Here is a 20,779-nt window from a genome sequence, read left to right on the forward strand (position 1 = left end):
ACTGCTCCTCCTGCCCCTTCCTGCCTCAGTAAGTAGCCCTCCCCATATCCCTTAGAGTGTTTTACAAAGCCCTGAGAAACTAGGTCATGAATTAACACAATTTCTCCTTAACCATATCAGGGATTCCTTTTTTTTTTTTTCTTTTTTGAGATGGAGTCTTGCTCTGTCACCCAGGCTGGAGTGCAGTGGCATGATCCTGGTTCACTGCAACCTCCACCTCCTGGGTTCAAGAAATCCTCCTGCCTCAGCCTCCCAAGTAGCTGGGACTACAGGCGCAAGCCACCATGCCTGGGTAATTTTTGTATTTTTTTGGTAGAGATGAGGTTTTGCCATATTGGCCAGGCTGGTCTCGAACTCCTGACCCCAAGTGATCCGCCCGCCTGAGCCTCCCAAAGTGCTGGGATTACAGGTGTGAGCCATTGCACTCAGCCCAGATTAGGCATTTCTTTTTCTTTTTTTTTTTTTTTCAGACAGAGTCTTGCTTTGTTGCCCAGCCTGGAGTGCAGTGGCACAATCTCTGCCCACTGCAACCTCCGCCTCCCGGGTTCAAGTGATTCTCCTGCCTCAGCCTCCCTAGTAGCTGGGACTACAGGCGTGCACCACCATGCCCAGCTAAATGTTTTTTTTTTTTAATTTTTTTTATTTTTAGTAGAGACAGGGTTTCACCATGTTGCCCAGGCTGGTCTCAAACTCCTGGACTCAAGTGATCCTCCCTCCTCGGTCTCCCAAAGTGCTGGGATTACAGGCTTGAGCCTCAGCACCTTGCCCAGATTAGGCATTTCTTAAAACTGAAACCTTATCTTTTCCATCAGGGTCCCCCAACCACCGGGATTTGGTGCAGCATGAAGCCACTAGCAGGGGCTTAGTAAATAGTCAGGCTGATTGATCAAGCATCCTTACACACTCAACAGCCAGTGGCCAGGGCCTCTTTACACGATCAGAAACTGGGATCCACAGTAGATCCGGGGCAGACAGGGCTCTTGTTTTTCCCTGGTTTACCTGTTTTCCGCAGTTACCTCTATCCTGGTCACTTCATGGGAGAGATCCTTTATCGTGGAGTCTTGATAGGACTTGATTTGGGTGATTAACTCCAGGAAGACTCGGCCTCGATAAGCTAAACCATCCCTAACAGAGTCGGGAATACACTAGGGCAAGTGAGAGGAAAAGGGAGAAAAGGGGTGAGAGAAAAAGAACAGGCCAATCTCCTTTGAAACCCCTGAGGCAAAGACAAGGTTGTCCAGTCACTGCCTGCCCGGGGCTTACTCCAACCACAATCCCGGAGAAGAATTCCAGACACCTCCATGCCGGGAAACCTCTGGGCATTGAGCCCTCTTCTGTACCCTGGGAACCTGCCTGCCCCATGGAGGACCGTGCTCCCACAATGCTTCAGGCTGGGTGGTAACTGTGATTACCAGTGAGTTTGCGCTACCCGCCTGGCCAATCAGAGCCTGCCCCGCCTCCTTGGCAACAGTGATCCAAGGGGAGCACACATGACCTAAGGAGGCCAATTTAGAATGCTTCCCTGGCCTTCCCTGCTGGAGGCTGTGTGAAGTTCCCAGCCCGGAAACCTGACTGAGGCAGGAGGGAATGAGGCGGGGGGAAGGAGAGTGAGGGCCTCCTAGTGGTCTTGAGGACCAATGCCTGTGGTTCTTCCTCAGCATCCTTTCCTGCCTCATTCCTTCCCAGGGCCTCTGCACAGTCAGAAAGTGGGATCCACAGTAGATCCGGGCGGACAGGGCTCTTGTTTTTCCCCGGGTTTAAGCCAGTTCGAGTTGGGTTTCTGGCATTTACCACCATTCCTAAATAACCTCATGCTTCCTCACACTTGCCCGTGCTGTGTCCTCCGTCCTTCGCACCCTTACCACCTGCTGAAAATCTTACCGTGGTCTCCTCTCAAAGCCCCTTCCTCAGGGAAAGCCCAGAGCTTCCGCCTGCCCCTTTCTCGTGCCCCCACGCCTGTCCCACATGCACGTGGCTGCTCATGGACAGGCTTCACGTCCTCCACAAGACCCCGAGGGACAGAAACCAGGGCCGGGGCCTCGGGGCACGTCCCAGGCCCTACTGCTTTACATGGGAAGCTCTACCTCCACTGTCCCCTAGAGCTGATGTGAGAAGCTTACAGCGCCTTCTTCCTGGATCCTGAAAGGGGCCTTTTTACCCCCGTGCAGAGTCAGGAAGCTGGGGCCAAAGCAGGGCAGGAAGCCAGAGTACACTCCTGAAAAGAGAGAGAGTGAGAAGGGTCGGGCGCAGGACGAGGGGCATGGGAAGTGGGCTCGAGGCTTTGCTTGCCTTCTATCTCTTCTCCGGTGGACGAGATCTGGTTGAGGGACAGGCTGGCAGTCCCAATCTCATCCGGGCAGTCCTTCCTGTGGCTGGAGAGAAACATACTCCTCAGGCTGAGCCCCCGGCCCAGCTCTCATTTCTTCCTTCTCTGTGTGCTTCAGCCTCCACCAGGTTGCTCACCAGTCCAAGACTCTGAACTTGATGTAGCTGGAGAGGCAGGGTAGCTGTGGAGGGAAGGAGAGAGGAGCAGTGAGTACACATTGGGATGGTCTGGTCCTCGTGGAGATTTTAAGAACAGGTAGGGAGTCGCGGGTCTGGGAGCAAGTCCTGGCTCAGTTACCAGTGAGCCACTTCATCATAGAAAAGTTGGATTTTGAGCCAAGCTAATCGAGCTTTGGCTTTAGGGCCTCTTATTTGTTTTCTGGGGGTCTGCTTTGTTTTGTTTCAGACAGGGTGCTGCTCTGTCACCCAGAGTGGAGTGCAGTGGCATGATCATAGCTCACTGCAGCCTACACCTCTCAGGCTCAAACTATCCTCCCGCCTCAGCCTCCTGAGTAGCTGGTACTACAGGCACCTGCCGCCAAGCCCAGGTAATTAAAAACAATTTTTTTTTTTTTGTAGAGACAGGTGCCTTACTATGTTGCCCAAGCTGGTCTTGAACTCCTGGGCAAAAGCAATCCTCCTGCGTCAGGCTCTCAAAATGTTGGGATTATAGGTGTGAGCCACCTCGCCCAGCTGGGCCTCCCATTTGAGTGGGCACCTTGCAAGGTCCTGAGAGGGGCCTGGAACTTGTCACATGATCGTTTTGTATTTTTGCTTTTAAAATGGCCCTCTGGCCAGGCATGGTGGCTCACACCTGTAATCTCAGCACTTTAGGGGGCTGAAGTGGGCAGATCACTTGAGCAGCCTGGGCAACACGATGAAATCCTCTCTCTACAAAAAAAATACAAAAATTAGCTGGGTGTGGTGGCACTCATCTATAATCCCAGCTACTCAGGAGGCTGAGGTGGGAGGATTGCTTGAGCCCGTGAGGTTGAGGCTACAGTGAACCATGATCATGCCACTGCACTCCAATCTGAGCGACAGAGCGAGAACTTATTTCAAAAAGAAAAAAAAAAAGTCCCCTAATTGCATAAGCTTCAGGCCCCTCTGACCCCTGAGTCTGCCCTGACTGTGGGCTGGTAGATATTACTGTCCTCGCACAGCCCGTCGCAGTCTGAATGCACATTCACCAAACCATCTCATGGAGAGGCCGTGGACCTAGAATGTCTTCATCATGTCTAGCCATCAACTTTTTAAACAGCGGTATATCTGTCTCCTCAAAGAATAAATAATAAACCAGGCATGGTGATGCATGCCTGTAATCCCAGCACTTTGAGAGGCCAAGGCGGGCGGATCACCTGAGGTCAGGTGTTCGAGATCAGCCTGGCCAACATGGTGAAACCCCGTCTCTACTAAAAATAGGAAAATTAGCCGGGCTTGGTGGTAGGCACCTGTAGTCCCAGCTACTCATAGCTTGAACCCAGGAGGCGGAAGTTGCAGTGAGTCAAGGTCGCGCCATTACACTCCAGCCTGGGTGACAAGAGTGAAACTGTGTCTCAGAAAAAAAAAAAAAGAAGATGAACAAAGAAGATGAAAAAAGATTTCCCCAAGGCTCTGAACAGCCACAGAGCATCTGAGGATCCCAGCCCTGTGCCCTCACCACAGGCCGGAAAATGTGGGAGGGAGCTTGGCAAGGATGGGGGATGGACTAGGCCTCTTCTGAAATGTCTTGCTACTTTCAGAGTCTATAAAATCATCCAAGGAGGCAGGGATTATGAGGAATGGTTGAAAGTGATGACTCACAGGAAGGCAGACTGGGTAGCTACTAGAAGCAGCAAGGAGGGGAGTTCACAGGAGGGAGAAGAGGAGCACATTAGCTAATTTCGTATTTCACAATGTAAGGTATGAGGAAGCAAAACACTCTCTGGGTTGCCAAATCCATGTCACACAAATTCCTGTGTGCCTGCACTTATGAGAGAGCTCAAGTTATCTCTCAGCTCAAGTTATCTCTCAGAACTATGTTCTTATTTTACACACAGCTCTTAGAAGCCTGACTTAGAGTCAAAAGGCCAGTAAGGCTCCACCTTCAAGAGAACTGTCATCCACAACAGCTGATAGGTGACAGAGACAGATGGAAAGGCGATCAAGCCCGGGTGCGGTGGCTCACGCCTGTAATCCCAGCACTTTGGGAGGCCGAGACAGGCGGATCACGAGGTCAGGAGATCGAGACCATCCTGGCTAACATGGTGAAACCCCGTCTCTACTAAAAAAAATACAAAAAATTAGCCGGGTGCGGTGGCAGGCGCCTGTAGTCCCAGCTACTCGGGAGGGTGAGGCAGGAGTATGGCATGAACCCGGGAGGCGGAGCTTGCAGTGAGCCGAGGTTGCGCCACTGCACTCCAGCCTGGGCGACAGAGTGAGACTCTGTCTCAAAAAAAAAAAAAGAAAGGCGATCAAAATCAGACTACAGAACCCCACAAAGAAAGTATCTCGGAGCCATTTAGTGTAGGAACAACTAGCCGGGTACTGTAGATAGCCCAGGATAATAACTATGTTCCCATAATGGCTCCAGGCCATCAACAAAAAGCTCTAATTATATTCAGGGCAAGTTGCTGAGAAGATAAGAAAATGTATATTATCATTTAAAATGTGTCTTTAAAGGGATTTGTTTTGTTTTTATATGCGGGTGAAAGGGCACATTTAGGTTCTCTGGAAAGTTCAGTTGTATGACCCACTCATTGCTTAATACATCTACCATAGAATCTAGTCATTCTGCATCTACATATTTACCTAAGAGAAATGAAAGCATATGTCTATGCTAAGGGTTGTACACAAGTGTTTACAGCTTCATTGTAACAGCCCCAAACCGGAAATGTTCATAAACAAGGAAAGGGATAAGCAAACTGTGGTACATCCATACAATGGAATATTACTTAGCAACACAAAGGAATGAACCACTGATACACAGCAACAGCATGAATGAATTTCAGAATAATTATGCTGAGTGAAAGAAGTCAGACAAATAAGGTTACTTACTGAACGATTCCATTTCTATGAAACACTAGGAAATGCAAGCTAATACATAGTAACAGAAAGCAGACTGGTGGTTGCCTGGGGATGGGAGGGTGTGGAATAGGAATCACAGGGAGGGATTCCCAAGGGGCATTAGGCAACTTTTGGAGGTGATAGATATATTCATTATGTTGATTGTAGTGATGGGTTTCCTGGATGTGTACATATTTTAAAATGTATCAAATTGTACATTTCTTTCCTTCCTTCCTTCCTTCCTTCCTTCCTTCCTTCCTTCCTTCCTTCCTTCCTTCCCTCTCTCCTTCCTCTCTCTCTCTCTCCCTTTCTTTTTTCTTTTATATTTTTCTGAGACTGAGTCTCCCTCTGTTGCGCAGGCTGGAGTGCAGTGGCTCGGCTTGAGCAACAGGTTGTTATCACCTACTTAGCTGAAGTGTTTGCTCAAATAAGTAGGTGATACTACCTCTGCTCAGCTCACTGCAACTTCCACCTCCCGAATTCAAGCAATTCTCCTGCCTCATCCTCCCGAGTGGCTGGAACTACAGGCCCATGTCACCATGCCCGACTAATTTTTATCTTTTTAGTAGAGTCGAGTTTCGCCACTGTTGTCCAGGCTGGTCTCAAACTCCGGAGCTCAAGTGATCTGCCTACCTCCGCCTCCCAAAGTGCTGGGATTACAGGTGTAAACCACCGTGCCCAGCCAAATTGTACATTTTAAATATCTACAAGTCATACATACCATTGATATAGGTACGTCAATGATAACTCAGTAAAGCTGTAAAAGGTAAAGTTTTCCATAATATGTCCTGGGCTTCCTCATGCTCCCTATCAGGCAGAGTCCCCCTTGCCATGCTTTTTGGCCCCCACCCTCTTGTCTTCACCCCCACACAACCATCCAAATTTCCCTTCTATGTTAGGGAATGTGGGAGAAGGGTGGGCATGATGGAGGAGCCATACCTGAATCCGGAAGGTCAGGATCTGGTTCCATATCGGGTTGTCGGTTTGGGTCTGCATGTGTGTCCTGAGCTGGAATGTCCCAAAGCAGTGTTGGTGCCAGCCTGCCCCCTCCTCCCTCCACTGGCCTCACCTTCCAGCTCTTCCTGTCCAGCCCCCCAGTGGACACCACAGCACAGGGGTGCTTGGGCTAATCCCTGGTCTCAAGACACCTGCACAACTTCTCAGCAGCAACAGCACCAGTCCTTTGTGTACTTATCCGAAGTGTTTGCCAGATTCAGATTCCTCATACTTTTCCTTAAGTCAGCTTTCAATAGACTTCATTTTTAAGTAGATATAGGGCTACTAACCTTACTATATGAGTGTATAGACATAGATTTTGCTAGATAAATTCTAAGATCCCCAAAGAAAAATGGGCAAAAACACAGCTAATGGCAGCAGCATGCCTGTTTTAAAGCCATCAGTTGACTTCATGTTTAAGCAGTGGTATCTGTGAAACCAAGTGTTACTTGGCCTTATTAAACTTTTTAAGGTACACTAAGGTGAACACAGAGGTATCAAAATTTTTGAAAACTGTGTGTCACTTACCACCTGAGAACGTTTCACCTAGCTTTGGGGGTACCCAACCACTCACTGGGAAATACTCGGTATAGTGGTTTTAAATATGTCCACAAATTCTTTGGTACTCCTCCCTTCAAAAGATAGACATTATTTTCTCTCTGCTCATGTGTGGGCTGGATTTAACGACTTGCTTGCAACAAATAGAATATGGTAGAAATTCTGCTTGGCAAATAAGGAAACATATCTATTTAACTTTAACCTAGCATTCTCCGAATTTGAACATAGGACCCTTTTTTTACCCATGACACCCATCAGCACACTTTGGAAAATGCTATTCCGTATTCATAGAGGTTTATGGAATGTCAGCAACTCTCTTGCCCAGAACCTTCATTTACAAATGAAGAAACTGAGAGGTGGCGACAGTTTTGATGTTGTTCACTCATTGGCATGTTTCATTCACGCACTCATTCTTCCATGTGTATTTGGTTTTTAGGGGGCATCTGGCATGCAGAGAATAAGACATGGCCTCCGCCTGCACAGAGTTCCAGGTGCAGGGGTGCATGCTTCCCTCAGTGGGTGACTGGGAGATGATTCCTGTGGTCTTGCCCACCAGGCCACCCTCCTCTCCACACTACTTTCTCTAGGCGCCAATCTCTCTAGGTCTCAGAACATTTCTACACTTACCTTTTCCCCAATTAGTTCCACCTCCAACTGAGGATTCACTGACTGGTGTTTCTCTATGAACAACAAGTAAAAAGACATCTGAGCCAGCAGCATATTTTTTCAGGAGGAGGAAATAGGGTGGTGATAGAACAACTGAAAACCCTCCCCTATAATTTAGAGGGGTGCCCCCTGGGCAGACCTGTCTCCAGTTCCCACCATGCCCCTTCTTTTTCCACACAATGGCATGGGGTTGGGGGACATAGGGAGCCTTGAGTTTGCATCTGGCCATCATAGACAGGCTGGGGGTGTGAGACCCATTTGAAAGGGTGTCCATGGCACCTCCACAGGACAAGTCTTGGGGCATTCCAGTCTCACCCTGTCCCCCTACCCCAAACCGTAGTTTAGTGTCAAAAGGAATGAGGAAATTCCATGAGGATCCAGGGTACCAGCGTGTAGGGAACCTCAGGGCTGCTCCCTCCCCTGCACCCAGACTCTAACTGAGGTGAAGGTCCTCTGCGCAGTAGATGAAGAACTGTAAGTAAGCCATGTTGATCGGGACTACCGCTGACTTGAAGATCTGAATATCAGTGTCGTCGGCCCCATATAGCAGCTTTTGATCTATCTAGAGAGACCAGAGAGCTGATATAGTCAAGGTCATGGGGAGGTCACAGGCAAGGACACCAAACTTTGCTTCCCCAACCTCCCACTTGGTGCAGGCGGGATGGGACAACCCTGCAGTGACGCAGCGGACACAGGAGAGATGTGATGGTCAATGTCCAGGGTGAGGCCCAGGGGTGCCCCCAGGAGGCAGCCAGGATAGGAAAGCTTCCTGGGGCATTAGGGGCAGCTCACCAGGGCCTGGTCTCCCACACCGAGGGCACAGATGGTGACTTTCAGGTAGCCTGTCACACCACTGCCAGGGTTATTTGGCTGGCAGAGGCCTAGCCATTTCCTTAGGAGTGTGTGACCTAGAGAGGCAGAGAGGCCATGGGAGATCCGCCTCCAGCCTCCTTCCTTCTCCCCTGAAACCAGCCTTTGTTTTAAGAGAAGAGGAAGTGGAAATATGTCTTGGGTATCCTGTTTTCTATCCAGTGGCAGAGGAAAAGGGGAGTCACTCGTACCACAAAGCAATGATAGCGTGCTCACAAGGCTTCCAGCTGTTGCCTCTAGGAAACAGGGACCCCTGTTTATGCCTTGGGAACCTACTGTTCTCACTATGGCCTGATCTGGAACTAGGCACTGTAGAGGCAAGCATTTTCCTCAACGTGGTGTGTATGTTACAGCCAGGTAAGGTGGAAACTTCCACTCAAACTTTAATCTCCCAGGCCGGGCGCGGTGGCTCACGCTTGTAATCCCAGCACTTTGGGAGGCCGAGGCGGGCGGATCACGAGGTCAGGAGATCGAGACCACGGTGAAACCCCGTCTCTACTAAAAATACAAAAAATTAGCCAGGCGTGGTGGCAGGCGCCTGTAGTCCCAGCTACTCGGAGAGGCTGAGGCAGGAGAATGGCGTGAACCCGGGAGGCGGAGCTTGCAGTGAGCCGAGATTGCACCACTGCACTCCAGCCTGGGCGACAGAGCGAGACTCCGTCTCAAAAAAAAAAAAAACTTTAATCTCCCAATACTGGCCTCAAAAAATAGAAATCTAACCCAGGATTGTAATAAAAGGCCAGCACTTGACCCAAAGAGATGCCCTGAGTTTTTCAGAGAAAGATGCTATTATTATAAAGTAAAATAGGCCAGGTGTGGTGGCTCATGCCTGTAATCTCAGCACTTGGGGAGGCTGAAGCGAGCGGATCACCTGAGGTCAGGAGTTTGAGACCAGCCTGGCTAACATGGTGAAACCCCATCTCTACTAAAAATAAAAAATTAGGTGGGTGTGGTGGTGCATGCCTGTAATCCCAGCTACTTGGGAGGCTGAAGCAGGAGAATTGCTTGAAGCCAGTAGGCAGAGGTTGCAGTGAGCCAAGATCGAGCCACTGCACTCCAGCCTGGGCAACAGAGTGAGACTCCATCTCAAAAAATAAAATTAAATTAAAAAATAAGGTAAAATAAAATACCACAATGTGCAGTGAAATATTATCAAATACAGAAAATAATTTACTACCTCTAATACTCCCCTCCCCATGCGTTGGACATATGGGGATTTTAAGATATTCTGACCCCGGCCTGATTTTTCTCAGAAGACATACATATTTGCCATAAGTGTTACCTACCTGGAGAATGATAGATAAACCCAATATCTGTCTGAAAAAACAAGAGTGGGGTGAGGATTAGTTAGGGCCTGTAGCCAAGATTTGTAATACCAACTAATCTGACCCAACTACTCGCTGTTGGGGCTTCAGTATGTTCTCCGCCCTAACTGCTTTCATCTTTACAGCAGCCTGGGAGGTAGGCCCATTATTACCTCTACTTTGCAGAGGAAGATACTGAGTTTGAGAGAGGTGCCCAAAGTCTTACAACCAGTCAGTGAGAAAGCCTGCATTGAAAAGCTCCTCAACACTGCACTGTGCCACCCTTTCGGCCAACACAGCCTGACTCTACCCTACTCCGGGGTCAGGGAAGGGCTCACTGGTCCTGGGGAAGAGGATGGTTAAGGTAAGAGGTAGGAGTTGACAAAGAAACTACGGGTTTTCTCTTTCCCCTTGGAGATAGTTTCTCACACAGAAATTTGAGGAATGTGGTTCGGGATGGAAGGTGACATATGTGGGGCAAGCTGCCACGGAACATTATGGCCACCCATAATGTGTTCTTAGATACAGCAACACAGCACAACCCATCAAAGAAAGGCTTGATAAATTGGACTTCATCAAAATGAAAAATGTCTGCTTTTGAAAGGCACTGTTAAGAAAATGAATGGGCTGTCATATGCTGGAAGAAAATATTTGCAAATCATATATCAATAGTTAGAAAACAAACAATCCAAGGAAAACAAGCTAAATATTTGAACAGACACTTCACCAAAGAAGATATACAGATGACAGGCACATGAAAAGATGCTCAACATCATTAGTCATTAGGAAGGTTTAAATTAAAATCACAGTGAAATATTACTACACACCATTAGAATGGCTAAAATAAAAAAGATGGACTAGATCAAGTATTGTGGAGAATGTGGGGCAACTGGAACTCTAATACACTGCTGGTGGCCATGTACAGTGGCAGAACCTGTTTGGAATTTTGGAAAAAAACTTTTAGAAATTTTCATTAAAAAGTTAAACATACACCCCCGGGTACATTGGCTGACACCTGTAACCCCAGCACTTTGGGAGGCCCAGGTGGGCTAATACAAAAATTAGCCAGGCATGGTGGCGTGCACCTGTAATCCCAGCTACTCGGGAGGCTGAGGCAGGAGAATTGCTTGAACCCGGGAGGCGGAGGCTGCAGTGAGCCGAGATCGCACCACTGCACTCCAAACTTGGTGACAGAGACTCTGTCTCAAAAAAAAAAAAAAAAAAATGTTGGCCAGGTGCGGTGGCTCATGCCTGTAATCCCAGCACTTTGGGAGGCCAAGGCAGGCAGATCACAAGGTCAGGAGTTCGAGACCAGCCTGGCCAACATGGTGAAACCCTGTCTCTACTAAAAATACAAAAATCAGCCACACATAGTGGTGGGTGCCTGTAATCCCAGCTACTCGGGAGGCTGAGGCAGGAAAATCGTTTGAATCCGGGAGAGGGAGGTTGCAGTGAGCCGAGATCATGCCACTCCAGCCTGGGTGACAGGGTGAGACTCATCTCAAAAAAAAAAAAATAAAAAGTTAAACATATACCACATATACCTACCATATGATTTAGTCATTCTGCTTCTACATATTTTCCCACGAGAAATTAAAGCTTATGTCCACACTCAGGTTTGTACACAAATGTTTACACGGCCCCATTATAGCAGCCTCAGACTGGAAATAATCTAAATGTCCATTAACAAGGGAAAGGATGGGCTGGGCGCGGTGGCTCACGCCTGTAATCCCAGCACTTTGGGAGGCCGAGGCAGGTGGATCACGAGGTCAGGAGATCGAGACCATCCTGGCTAACACGGTGAAACCCTGTCTCTACTAAAAATACAAAAAAAAAAATTAGCTGGGTGTGGTGGTGGGTGCCTGTAGTCCCAGCTACTCGGGAGGCTGAGTCAGGAGAATGGCGTGAACCTGGGAGGTGGAGCTTGCAGTGAGCCGAGATCACGCCACTGCACTCCAGCCTGGGTGACAGAGCAAGACTCCATCTCAAAAAACAACAACAAAAAAAAACAAAAAAACACAAGGGAATGGATAATTAAACTGTGGTACATCCATACGCTGGACAATAGTCCAGCCTGGGTGACAGAGCAAGACTCTGTCTCAAAAAAAAAAAAAAAAAATAATATATATATATATATATATAAATTAAAAAAAAAAAAATAAAAAAAAGAATAAAAACTCAGTCACTCCTAATGAAGCAACAGATCCAGGTGGTGATCATCATTAGCTGTTAACAACATAAAATGAGAGACCAGCAGACATTCTGTGCCTTCTGCTAAAGTCACTTTGCCAACAAATTGGTTCAGACTGATCTAAACTCTAGATAGGGAAATGGGGTGGAGGAATGCAAAATGATCCCCTGAAGATGAAATCAGCAAAACCCAGACCGGAGAAAACGCTACAGGTCCAACTACCCGGTTTCCTTAACAAATAAGTTGCAAATAAAAAAAAAAAAACGCGGAAGTTGGGGGAGCAGAGAGGACCAACAGAATAAAAGGAAACTAAAATGCATATTAACCACTTGCAATGAATGGACCTGGTTTGGAATCCTGATTTATTTTTTGTTTTTGTTTTTTTGAGACAGTCTCTCTCTGTCGCTCAGACTGGAGTGCAGTGGCAAAATCTTGGCTCATTGCAACCTCTACCACCTGGGTTCAAATGATTCACCTGCCTCGGCCTCATGAGTAGCTGGGATTACAGGCATGTGCCACCACCCCCAGCTAATTTCTGTATTTTTAGTAGAGATGGCCATGTTGGCCAGGCTGGTCTTGAACTCCTGACCTCAGGCGATCTGCCTGCTTTGGCCTCCCAAAGTGCTGGGATTACAGGCGTAAGCCACCGCGCCCAGCTTGGAATCCTGATTTGAACAAACTGTAAAAGAAATAAATAAAACAATTAGGGGAATTTGAACACTGACTAGGTATTTAATGCTACCTAGGAATTATATAGGTTTTTAGATGTGATAATTGTATGTGGTTATGCTTAATAAAATCCTTATGTTTTTGCAATACATACTGAAATGTAGAAAGATAAAATGATATGATGCTTGAGATTTGATTCGAAATAATCCAGTGGTGAAGGGGAAGGGGGCTAGGTGTAGGTAAAACACAATGGACTGTGAATTGGTGAAGATGAGTGATGAGGATATGGGAGTTCATGACACCAAAATAAAAAGAAATAAAAAAATAAGCTCGGCTGGGTGTGGTGGACACATGCCTGGAACCCCAGCACTTTGGGAGGCTGAGGTGGGAGGAAGGCTTGAGCCCAGGAGTTCTAGACTAGCCTGGGTAACATAGTGAGACCCATTCACTACAAAAAATTTTTAAAAATTAGCCAGGTGCGGTGGTGCACACCTGTAGTCCTAGCTACTCGGGAGGCTAAGGTGGGAGGATTGGTTGAGTTTGGGAGTTCGAGGCTACAGTGAGCCGTGATCACACCACTGCACTCCAGCCTGGGTGACAAAGCAAGATCACGTCTCAAAAAGAAAAAAAAAAAGAAGCTTGGTTAAACTCAGGTTTTCTCTGACCTCTATAACTTAGTCAGTTTATGTCATTGGTCACTGTCTAGAAATCATGCAGTGGCCTTTGTCAAGAGCACAACATTTTTCACCTCCTACCATCCAACATTTCTAGAATCTCTCTCTATGTTTTTTTTCCAAGGGTGGTGCCTCTTTCCTAACATTGTAGATTTAGTAAATAAAAATAGAAGATGCCCACTTAAATTAAAATTTCAGATAAACAATGACTACTTTGTTAATACATATATGTCCCCTGCAATATTTGGTAAGAAGCCATGTAATATTTGGGACATACTTATATTTAAAATGTATTTTTTGTTTATCTAAGATTAAATGTAACCAGGCATCCTGTATTTAACCTAGCAACCTACCTTTTCCTGATCTTTTTGGATTTGGAGAATCTTAGTTTAGCCCATCATGACTGTAAACTCTCCTAATCTCTCAGCCTGTCTTTCCAAATCACATCTTTTCACTCTGTGCTCAAAGGCAGCAATCTTTCTCTGAGTTTCCCTAACATGTAGGCTGACCTTTTGGATCCTCTGCTTCTACTTCCTGGAGGCAGAGATTTGAACTGTGTCCACAGTATTATGGGAGTGTGGAATTCAACATTCCACAAGATTTCATAAACGTTATATATACTTTAATCCTCACAATCACCCTCCAGATTGAGTATATATATATATGTGTGTGTGTGTGTGTGTGTGTGTGTATTTTTTTTTTTTTTTTTTTTTTTGAGACAGAGTCTCGCTCTGTTGCCCAGGCTGGAGTGCAGTGGCGTGACCTCTGCTCACTGCAAGCTCCACCTCTCGGGTTCACGCCATTCTCTTGCCTCAGCTTCCTGAGTAGCTGGAACTACAGGCGCCCGCCACCACACCCTGCTAATTTTTTGTATTTCTAGTAGAAATGGGGTTTCACTGTGTTAGCCAGGATGGTCTCAATCTCCTGACCTCGTGATTTGCCTGCCTCAACCTCCCAAAGTGCTGGGATTACAGACGTGAGCCACCGCACCCGGCTGAGTCTGGATCTTTCTGTGTGAAAATCCAAGTCCTTTTCCCTAGACTTGGGCATGGAGCCCAGCGTGGGTCTCTATTATAACTGTTTCACCGAACCTCCTCACATGTACAGTACTCACTTGAAATCTCCCGATCTCTGCTTTGTATCTCATTGCTGAGGAGTTCACCACCTGCAAGGGAGTTCCCAGAAATATTTTAATTATTCACAATCCCAATTTCCCTCAGCCCCTGTAAGAGGAATAGCAAAGGCACATCCAGGATCCTCCCGACGTATTGAATGCTTCCTAATGGGGCAGACACTTGCACATGAGCATTCTCCTTTCACTCTCAGAGGAACCCTGTGAGGTTCAGATTTTTAATTCCATTTTACTGATGAGGAAATTGATCAGAGAGGTCAATTTCTTTGCCCCAAGTCAACACAAAGCAAGGTGTTGCACTCAACGTTATCCATTACATGCTCTCCTGGTTGTTTCCTCTGTGCCTTTGTTCCCAAGAACATGTAAATTCTTCAAAGGAAGAAGCCTCTTTGTTCTCCTTAGCCCTGTGCTGGGCACATAACAGGCACTTGACAACCACATGTTCACCATTGTTACTGGGCTCCCTTTGGTTAGGGAATGGAGTATTCTACTTGGAGGGGCCTTTGGTGGCTTGAAAATCCTGGCACATGGGAAGGGGCTGCCTTGTTCACCTTGGCGCCCAATTCAGGGCCTGGCAGTTGGCAATCCACAACGTTTGTTGAATAAATGAGTAAATGAATGATCTGGGTGCCAGGGGGTGAAGAAAGTGGTGGGGGTCAGGAAGACAATCTGAAGTGCCCCTGGCTCTAAGGGTAGGGGCTGGAGCTGCAGTGCTTCCCAGTATTGAAGTGGGACAAGAAACCCACCTTGCTGGGGACCAGTTTGGCTCCTCACCTGGATTAAGATGGTCTCATCGAAGAACTTTGCAGGAACCCCATGAAAATTCTGGAAGAAGATCTGAGGCAAAGAGAATTGGGGTAGAGTGGACGATTTCTTCCACCACTTCACCCAAGCTGAACTCAGTAAACCTGAAAGCTCAGAATAATGTGCTTCTTTCCACAACTTTACCCATTTCAATGGGTTTACAAGTACAGGTTGAGTATTCCTAATCCAAAAATCTGAAATCAAAAATGCTGCAAAATCTGAAACTTTCTGAGTGCCAAAATGACCCTCAAAGGAAATGCTCACTGGAGCATTCTGGGTTTCAGATTTTCATATTACAAATGCTGAACCGGTGTAATGCAAATATTCCAGATTCCCCCAAAAAATCTGAAATCCAAAACACTTCTGATACCATGCATTTTGGGTAAGGGATACTCAACTTGTGCCACTTCTCTCATGCTCCTCCAGAAGCAGAGGCCTCCCGGGCTCCTAGAGGGTTTCCTTTTTATTTTTTTACACAGAGTCTCGCTCTGTCGCCCAGGCTGGAGTGTGGTGGTGCAATCTCAACTCACTGCAACCTCCACCTCCCGGGTTCAAACGATTCTCCTGCCTCAGCCTCCTGAGTAGATGGGATTACAGGCACTCGCCACTACATGTGGCTAATTTTTGTATTTTTACAAAAGAGACAGGGTTTCTCCATATTGGTCAGGATGGTCTCGAACTCCAGACCTCAGGTGATCCACTCACCATGGCCTCCCAAAGTTCTGGAATTACAGGCATGAGCCACCACGCCCAGCCTCCTGGAGGGTTTTCTGCCCAGAATGGGGAATGGTAGGAGATCCCTGGAGAACTCAGGACCCAGCTAGCTGCCCAGGATGGAGATTTGAGCCCACACCTCCTTCTAGATTGCCCTGCCAGTCCGCTCTGTCCCTGCTCCCCGTGGCAGCCAGAAACTCCTTTCTCAAATGCAAACCTAGGCCTGTCACTCCTCTGCTTAAGTCCTCCATGGCTCCCGAGTAGTGTCCAGGATGGGACCCCAGCCCACACTGTAGGGCTCCCCTCCAGCCAGTCTCCTCCAGCCACACCCATAGCTATAGTTCTGCTGTCAAGTCTGCAGCTTGCTTGGTTCTAGGCCTTTGAAAACACCACCACTTTTTCCTGAATTATCTTTTCCCATCGTGTCTGTCTTTCCCTGGTAAAATCTTCCTTCAGGGTTGCTGGAGCCCTTCTGAGTCCCCCCCGCCACCCCTAGCCTCATTACTCACTTACTCCTCCCAGCTTCCACTGTGCTTTTATCTTTTATTTGTTCATTTACTAATTAATTCAACAAGTATTTATGGAGCACCTACTGTGTATCAGGCACAGTGCTACAATTTGAGGCTCCAGCAGCAATGGGATGTACATGGTCTGGGTCTGTGCTTCAAACCTCCAATAGCAATGCTCCCAGACCTCTGTAAACCATGATCTGCTCCATTGTAATTGTTTATGGATTCATGAGCTGTGCCCCCGCCAGCCCACCAGCTCCTCAGATACAGGGCTCTGAGTTATCCTGTTCTGTATTTTCAGTGCTTGGCCCTCAGTAGACACTCAGTAAATGCTTGTGGAACAAACACATGAAGACACCCTAGTCAAGGAGCAAGCTTGCCGGCTGCCCACTGGGGATGCCCAGCCCTTGGCTGGCTCCTTGCCTGATGTGTCCCATTCAGCCCACCTCATTAAAGAAAGGGTTGTTTCCCATCTTGATGCGTGTCTGGTGCTGCTGGCCTGTGATGGACACCTTCACCACTGGTTTGATGTTGTTGCCCATGAGCTGTCGGGCTTCAAACACCTTCACTCGAACCTAAGGGGAGAACACATGGGGAGCTGATATTGAGGGCCTTGGCCCCGCCTTCTCCAGCTGGGACAAAATTGTTCTGATAAGAAAACATTTTAGGCCAGGTGCAGTGAGTGGCTTACGCCTGTAATCCCAGCACTCTGGGAGGCTGAGGTGAGAGAATCACTTGAGCCCAGGAGTTCGAGACCAGATTGACTGGGCAACATGGCAAAACCCCGTCTCTACAAAAATTACGAAAAAATTAGATAGGCATGGTGGTGCATGCCTGTAATCCCAGCTACTTGGGAGGCTGAGGTGAGAGGATCATCTGAGCCCAGAGGTATAGACTGTAGTGAGCTGTGATTGTGCCACTGCACTCCAGCCTGGGCAACAGAGCAAGACTCTATCTCAAAAAAAAAAGAAGAAAGACAGAAAGAAAGACAGGAAGAAAGAAAGAAAGAAAGAGAGAGAGAGAGAGAGAAAGGAAGGAAGGAGGGAGGGAGGGAGGAAGAAAAAGAAAGGAAGGAAGGAAAGAGAGAGAAAGAAGGAAGGAAGGAAAGAAAGAGAGAGAAAGAGAAAGAAAGAGAAAGAAGAAAGAAAGAAAGAAAGAAAGAAAGAAAGAAAGAAAGAAAGAAAGGAAGAAAGAAAGAAAAGAAAGAAAGACTGTAGCCCTAGCCACAGTGCAGACAGACAATCCACTGGGAGAAGGCTAGGAGGAGATGGACTTGGAGAGACAGGCTTGGGTTATCAAGGGCCCGGGAAGCCATTGTAAAAGGAACTGGATCTTGTGCAGAAGACACTGGGCCTTTTGAAGAAGGTGCTTGGCACGATAAGAGTGACGTCTTTGAAAGGACACTTTGGTTGGAGAACGAACAAGAGACAGCTGGAGGCTGGGGGTTCAGGAGAAGCCTTCTGATGTGGTCCAGGGAAGATGTGGTGGTGGCTCAGGCCAGGGAATGGAAGTGGTGAGAGTGAAATGGGAGCAGTGGGTGACATTAAGAGCCAGGACTTGGCCACTGCCTGGGTGCAGGAAGAGGAGCGGTCCAGGAGACTCCCAGCTCCTGTGCAAGGAGCAGGCTGGGGAGCAGGTAAAACCATGGCAGGAATGTTAGGCCCCAGGCTAGAAGCCAGAGAGAAGTTGATAAGCCGTAGGATGAGGGTTCCTGAATTCACATGGAAATGTGGACCTTCCCATAGGTCCCCTCAGATCAGACACTCCCCAGCCTCTCCTATACAGTTAATTTAACTTTGCTTGTGCCCCACTTTGTTTTGCCAACAACCCGAGGACTCTGAGAGGGCAGGATCTCTGTCATCTGCGCTGCTTCCCCAGCAGGTACCAGGGCCTGCCAGTGCACAGCTGGCTCTCCTACTGCCTCACTGGAGCTCTGTGGCTTCAGCTACAGGCAGAAGTTTCCAGAATGGCCACGGGAGGAGCAGGGCATGTGGCAAGGATCTGAGGGCCTGAAGCTGGGTCTGAAGCTCTGCCCTTCTACCATGACCTTGGGGAGGGGTGAGGTGGCCTGGGAACACAGCAAACAAGAGTGTCAGGTGAGTCCCAAGAGCTTGCAACCTGGATGGTCCTCACCTGAAAGTGCTGAGGCTTTGAGGACAGAGCCCTGTGCACAGTGGAGCCAGGGACCATCAATTTCTGCCTGGCTGCCTCTCTTGCCGTTATGCCTAGGAGGTCTTCAGCTCCTGGGGAGACACAGTCCAGGGTGGGCTCAGAGGCCTGGGGCCCAGGAGGTTTGAGGTATTTTCCCCATTCCATCATGCTGTCCCCAGTGAACATCTCCTGACTAAAAGCATGGCCAAGAGGCCCCAACAGGGACATATGTCCTCCCCAGAACATTACTATGGGCCCCTTCACCCTCAGGAACTATGGATCCCTGGACCCCGCTCCACACATTGGGGCTCTGGGAGATGACCATCCTCGTCTGTCTGCAGCCCCTTGGAGACTTATGTCATATCTCATGGGTCTTATGTCTAGAAATGACAAATAGGCATATTGGGATGGCCTCAGCCAGATGTCTGGAGATCTGGCATCTAGACCCTGTAGCTTCCAGGGACCCTAGCCTGGTCACATTCCTTCTGTAGGCCTCAAGGCCTGGGTTTTGAAGGTCCCCAAGAACCCATCCAGCTGTGCGTGGAGAAGGACAGGGTAGGCCCTTAAGGGTAAGCTCCAGGGAAGGACATACCTGTCTTCTCAATATCCTGGTTGCTCATGTGGGCCACCTGTAGGGTGACAGTACACTGCAAGACAAAGGCAGGGGAGCTTTAAGCCAGACTCTGCCATCCTTGGACACAGCGCCCAAGCCCTGCACAGCCTGGTTGGGTTCACACCTGGTCCTTCTGGTGGGGGCCATGATGCTAGTCATGGGATGGGGCCACACCATGGGCATCTGCACAGTCTGGGTGAGGGAGGTTATAAATGGGTGAGGAGAGAGCAATGGGTTACAGTGGAGGGGATGTTTGTAGACTAAAGCAGCCACATGGTGGCAGAAAAGGATGCAGGAGGGTGGGGAGGAGAGGGAGAGGTGACTTGAGCCCAGAACACAGATGCTAGCAGCTCTTCCCCTAGCCCAACATCTCATGAACTCATGTGGGAGGCCCTGCACACTCCTGCCTTCTAACTGAGCTCCTTCATGTGCCCCCATTACCGACCCAGCCTCCAGACCATCACCAGGATGGCCCCCTGAACACCCCAAGTGTCTAAATGATCAAAGTTAAGTCACAATTCACCAGCATGGACCACAAGGCCCTTGACCTCTAGCCCTTGGTCGCCCACGAAACCTCAGCTCTCCCACCTCCACCCCACCCCCCCACCATGTGACAACAGTGCAGCACACCCTCCCTCACCCTGCCTCCTGCTCCACCCACTTTATGCCCCTGCCTGGGCTGGTCTTCCCCTCTTGTCCATTGGGAAAACTCATGCCCCTTCTTACAACTCAACTGACAAACTGAATGTGCCTTGACTTTATGATGGGATCACATCCCGATAAACCCATTGTAAGTCAACAATATCGTGTGTCCATCCATTGTAAGTCACAGACTGTCTGCATACAAATGGACAATGGCCAAACCACTTAGAAAATAAAACTCAGATCCACCATCTGCAGCAACCAGTCCAGGGAACCAACCTGTTATCTACAGCAACCAGCCCAGGAAGCCAGCCTGCTGTAAGTCAGACTTGTAGGAGGTCAGACTGCTGTCTCTAGCAATAATCCAGGAAGCCAATCAATAACGATCAGCTCCAAATGGCCAGGCCTTGATTAATAACTGGCAGCTGCCTTAATTTTTGTCCCCACTTCCAACTTAGGACCAACCAGAGAGAGCCAAACATGCCCCTCTAACCAATCACATGGGAGGCCCTGTTTCTAGTTAGCCCGACTTGGGCTCCCCTGTAGCCTCCGATCAGGGCACATCTGCAGCCTTCCCTTCTTTCCACTATGAAGCTCTCCTGCTCCCCTGGCTGCCTCTGAGTCTCTGCCAAAACACAAATGATGATGACCGAGTCCCTTGCTAGCACAAGCTCTGAATAAATAGCCTTTGCTTGTTCTCATTTGGATGGTCTCCCTACATTTCCATATGTCTTAAACATCACCCCCTCTGTAAAGCTGTCCATGACCTCCTGAGACAAATCGTTCACTCCCTCCTGACCTGAGCCAGTGGCCTTGCTTTACTGAACCTTGTCTCATGGGTGCTGGAGCACTTGTCACTGTAAGTGGAGCCTACTCCAACAGACCGTGGGCTTAAGGCAATTTTGTACCACAGGGC

General features: G+C 48.3%; 1 protein-coding gene across 13 annotated transcripts in view; it reads right to left on the reverse strand.

Moving 5' to 3' along the window:
- The window catches only part of FER1L5 (fer-1 like family member 5), a 63,374-nt gene that overhangs the window by 33,445 nt on the left and 9,150 nt on the right, over positions 1-20,779 (reverse strand). For 12 of the 13 annotated variants that reach the window (XR_009210078.1, XR_009210079.1, XM_058428947.1 and 9 more), the window contains 14 exons: positions 19,201-19,255; positions 18,591-18,700; positions 16,904-17,032; positions 15,205-15,267; positions 14,413-14,463; positions 9,747-9,777; positions 8,383-8,498; positions 8,029-8,152; positions 7,552-7,604; positions 6,310-6,378; positions 2,464-2,507; positions 2,290-2,372; positions 2,121-2,215; positions 1,017-1,145 (listed from right to left, as the gene is read on the reverse strand). Coding sequence is in view for 11 of the 13 variants with exons in the window: in XM_058428947.1 (XP_058284930.1) it covers positions 1,017-1,145; positions 2,121-2,215; positions 2,290-2,372; positions 2,464-2,507; positions 6,310-6,378; positions 7,552-7,604; positions 8,029-8,152; positions 8,383-8,498; positions 9,747-9,777; positions 14,413-14,463; positions 15,205-15,267; positions 16,904-17,032; positions 18,591-18,700; positions 19,201-19,255 (1,152 nt within the window). In the remaining 2 variants the exon portion in view is untranslated. The remainder of the gene's footprint in view (positions 1-1,016; positions 1,146-2,120; positions 2,216-2,289; positions 2,373-2,463; positions 2,508-6,309; positions 6,379-7,551; positions 7,605-8,028; positions 8,153-8,382; positions 8,499-9,746; positions 9,778-14,412; positions 14,464-15,204; positions 15,268-16,903; positions 17,033-18,590; positions 18,701-19,200; positions 19,256-20,779) is intronic. The other variant, XM_058428955.1, reaches the window with a different exon arrangement.

The sequence above is a fragment of the Hylobates moloch genome, unplaced genomic scaffold, assembly GCF_009828535.3.
Source record: "Hylobates moloch isolate HMO894 unplaced genomic scaffold, HMol_V3 SCAFFOLD_15, whole genome shotgun sequence".
In the NCBI taxonomy this organism is placed as follows: domain Eukaryota; kingdom Metazoa; phylum Chordata; class Mammalia; order Primates; family Hylobatidae; genus Hylobates; species Hylobates moloch.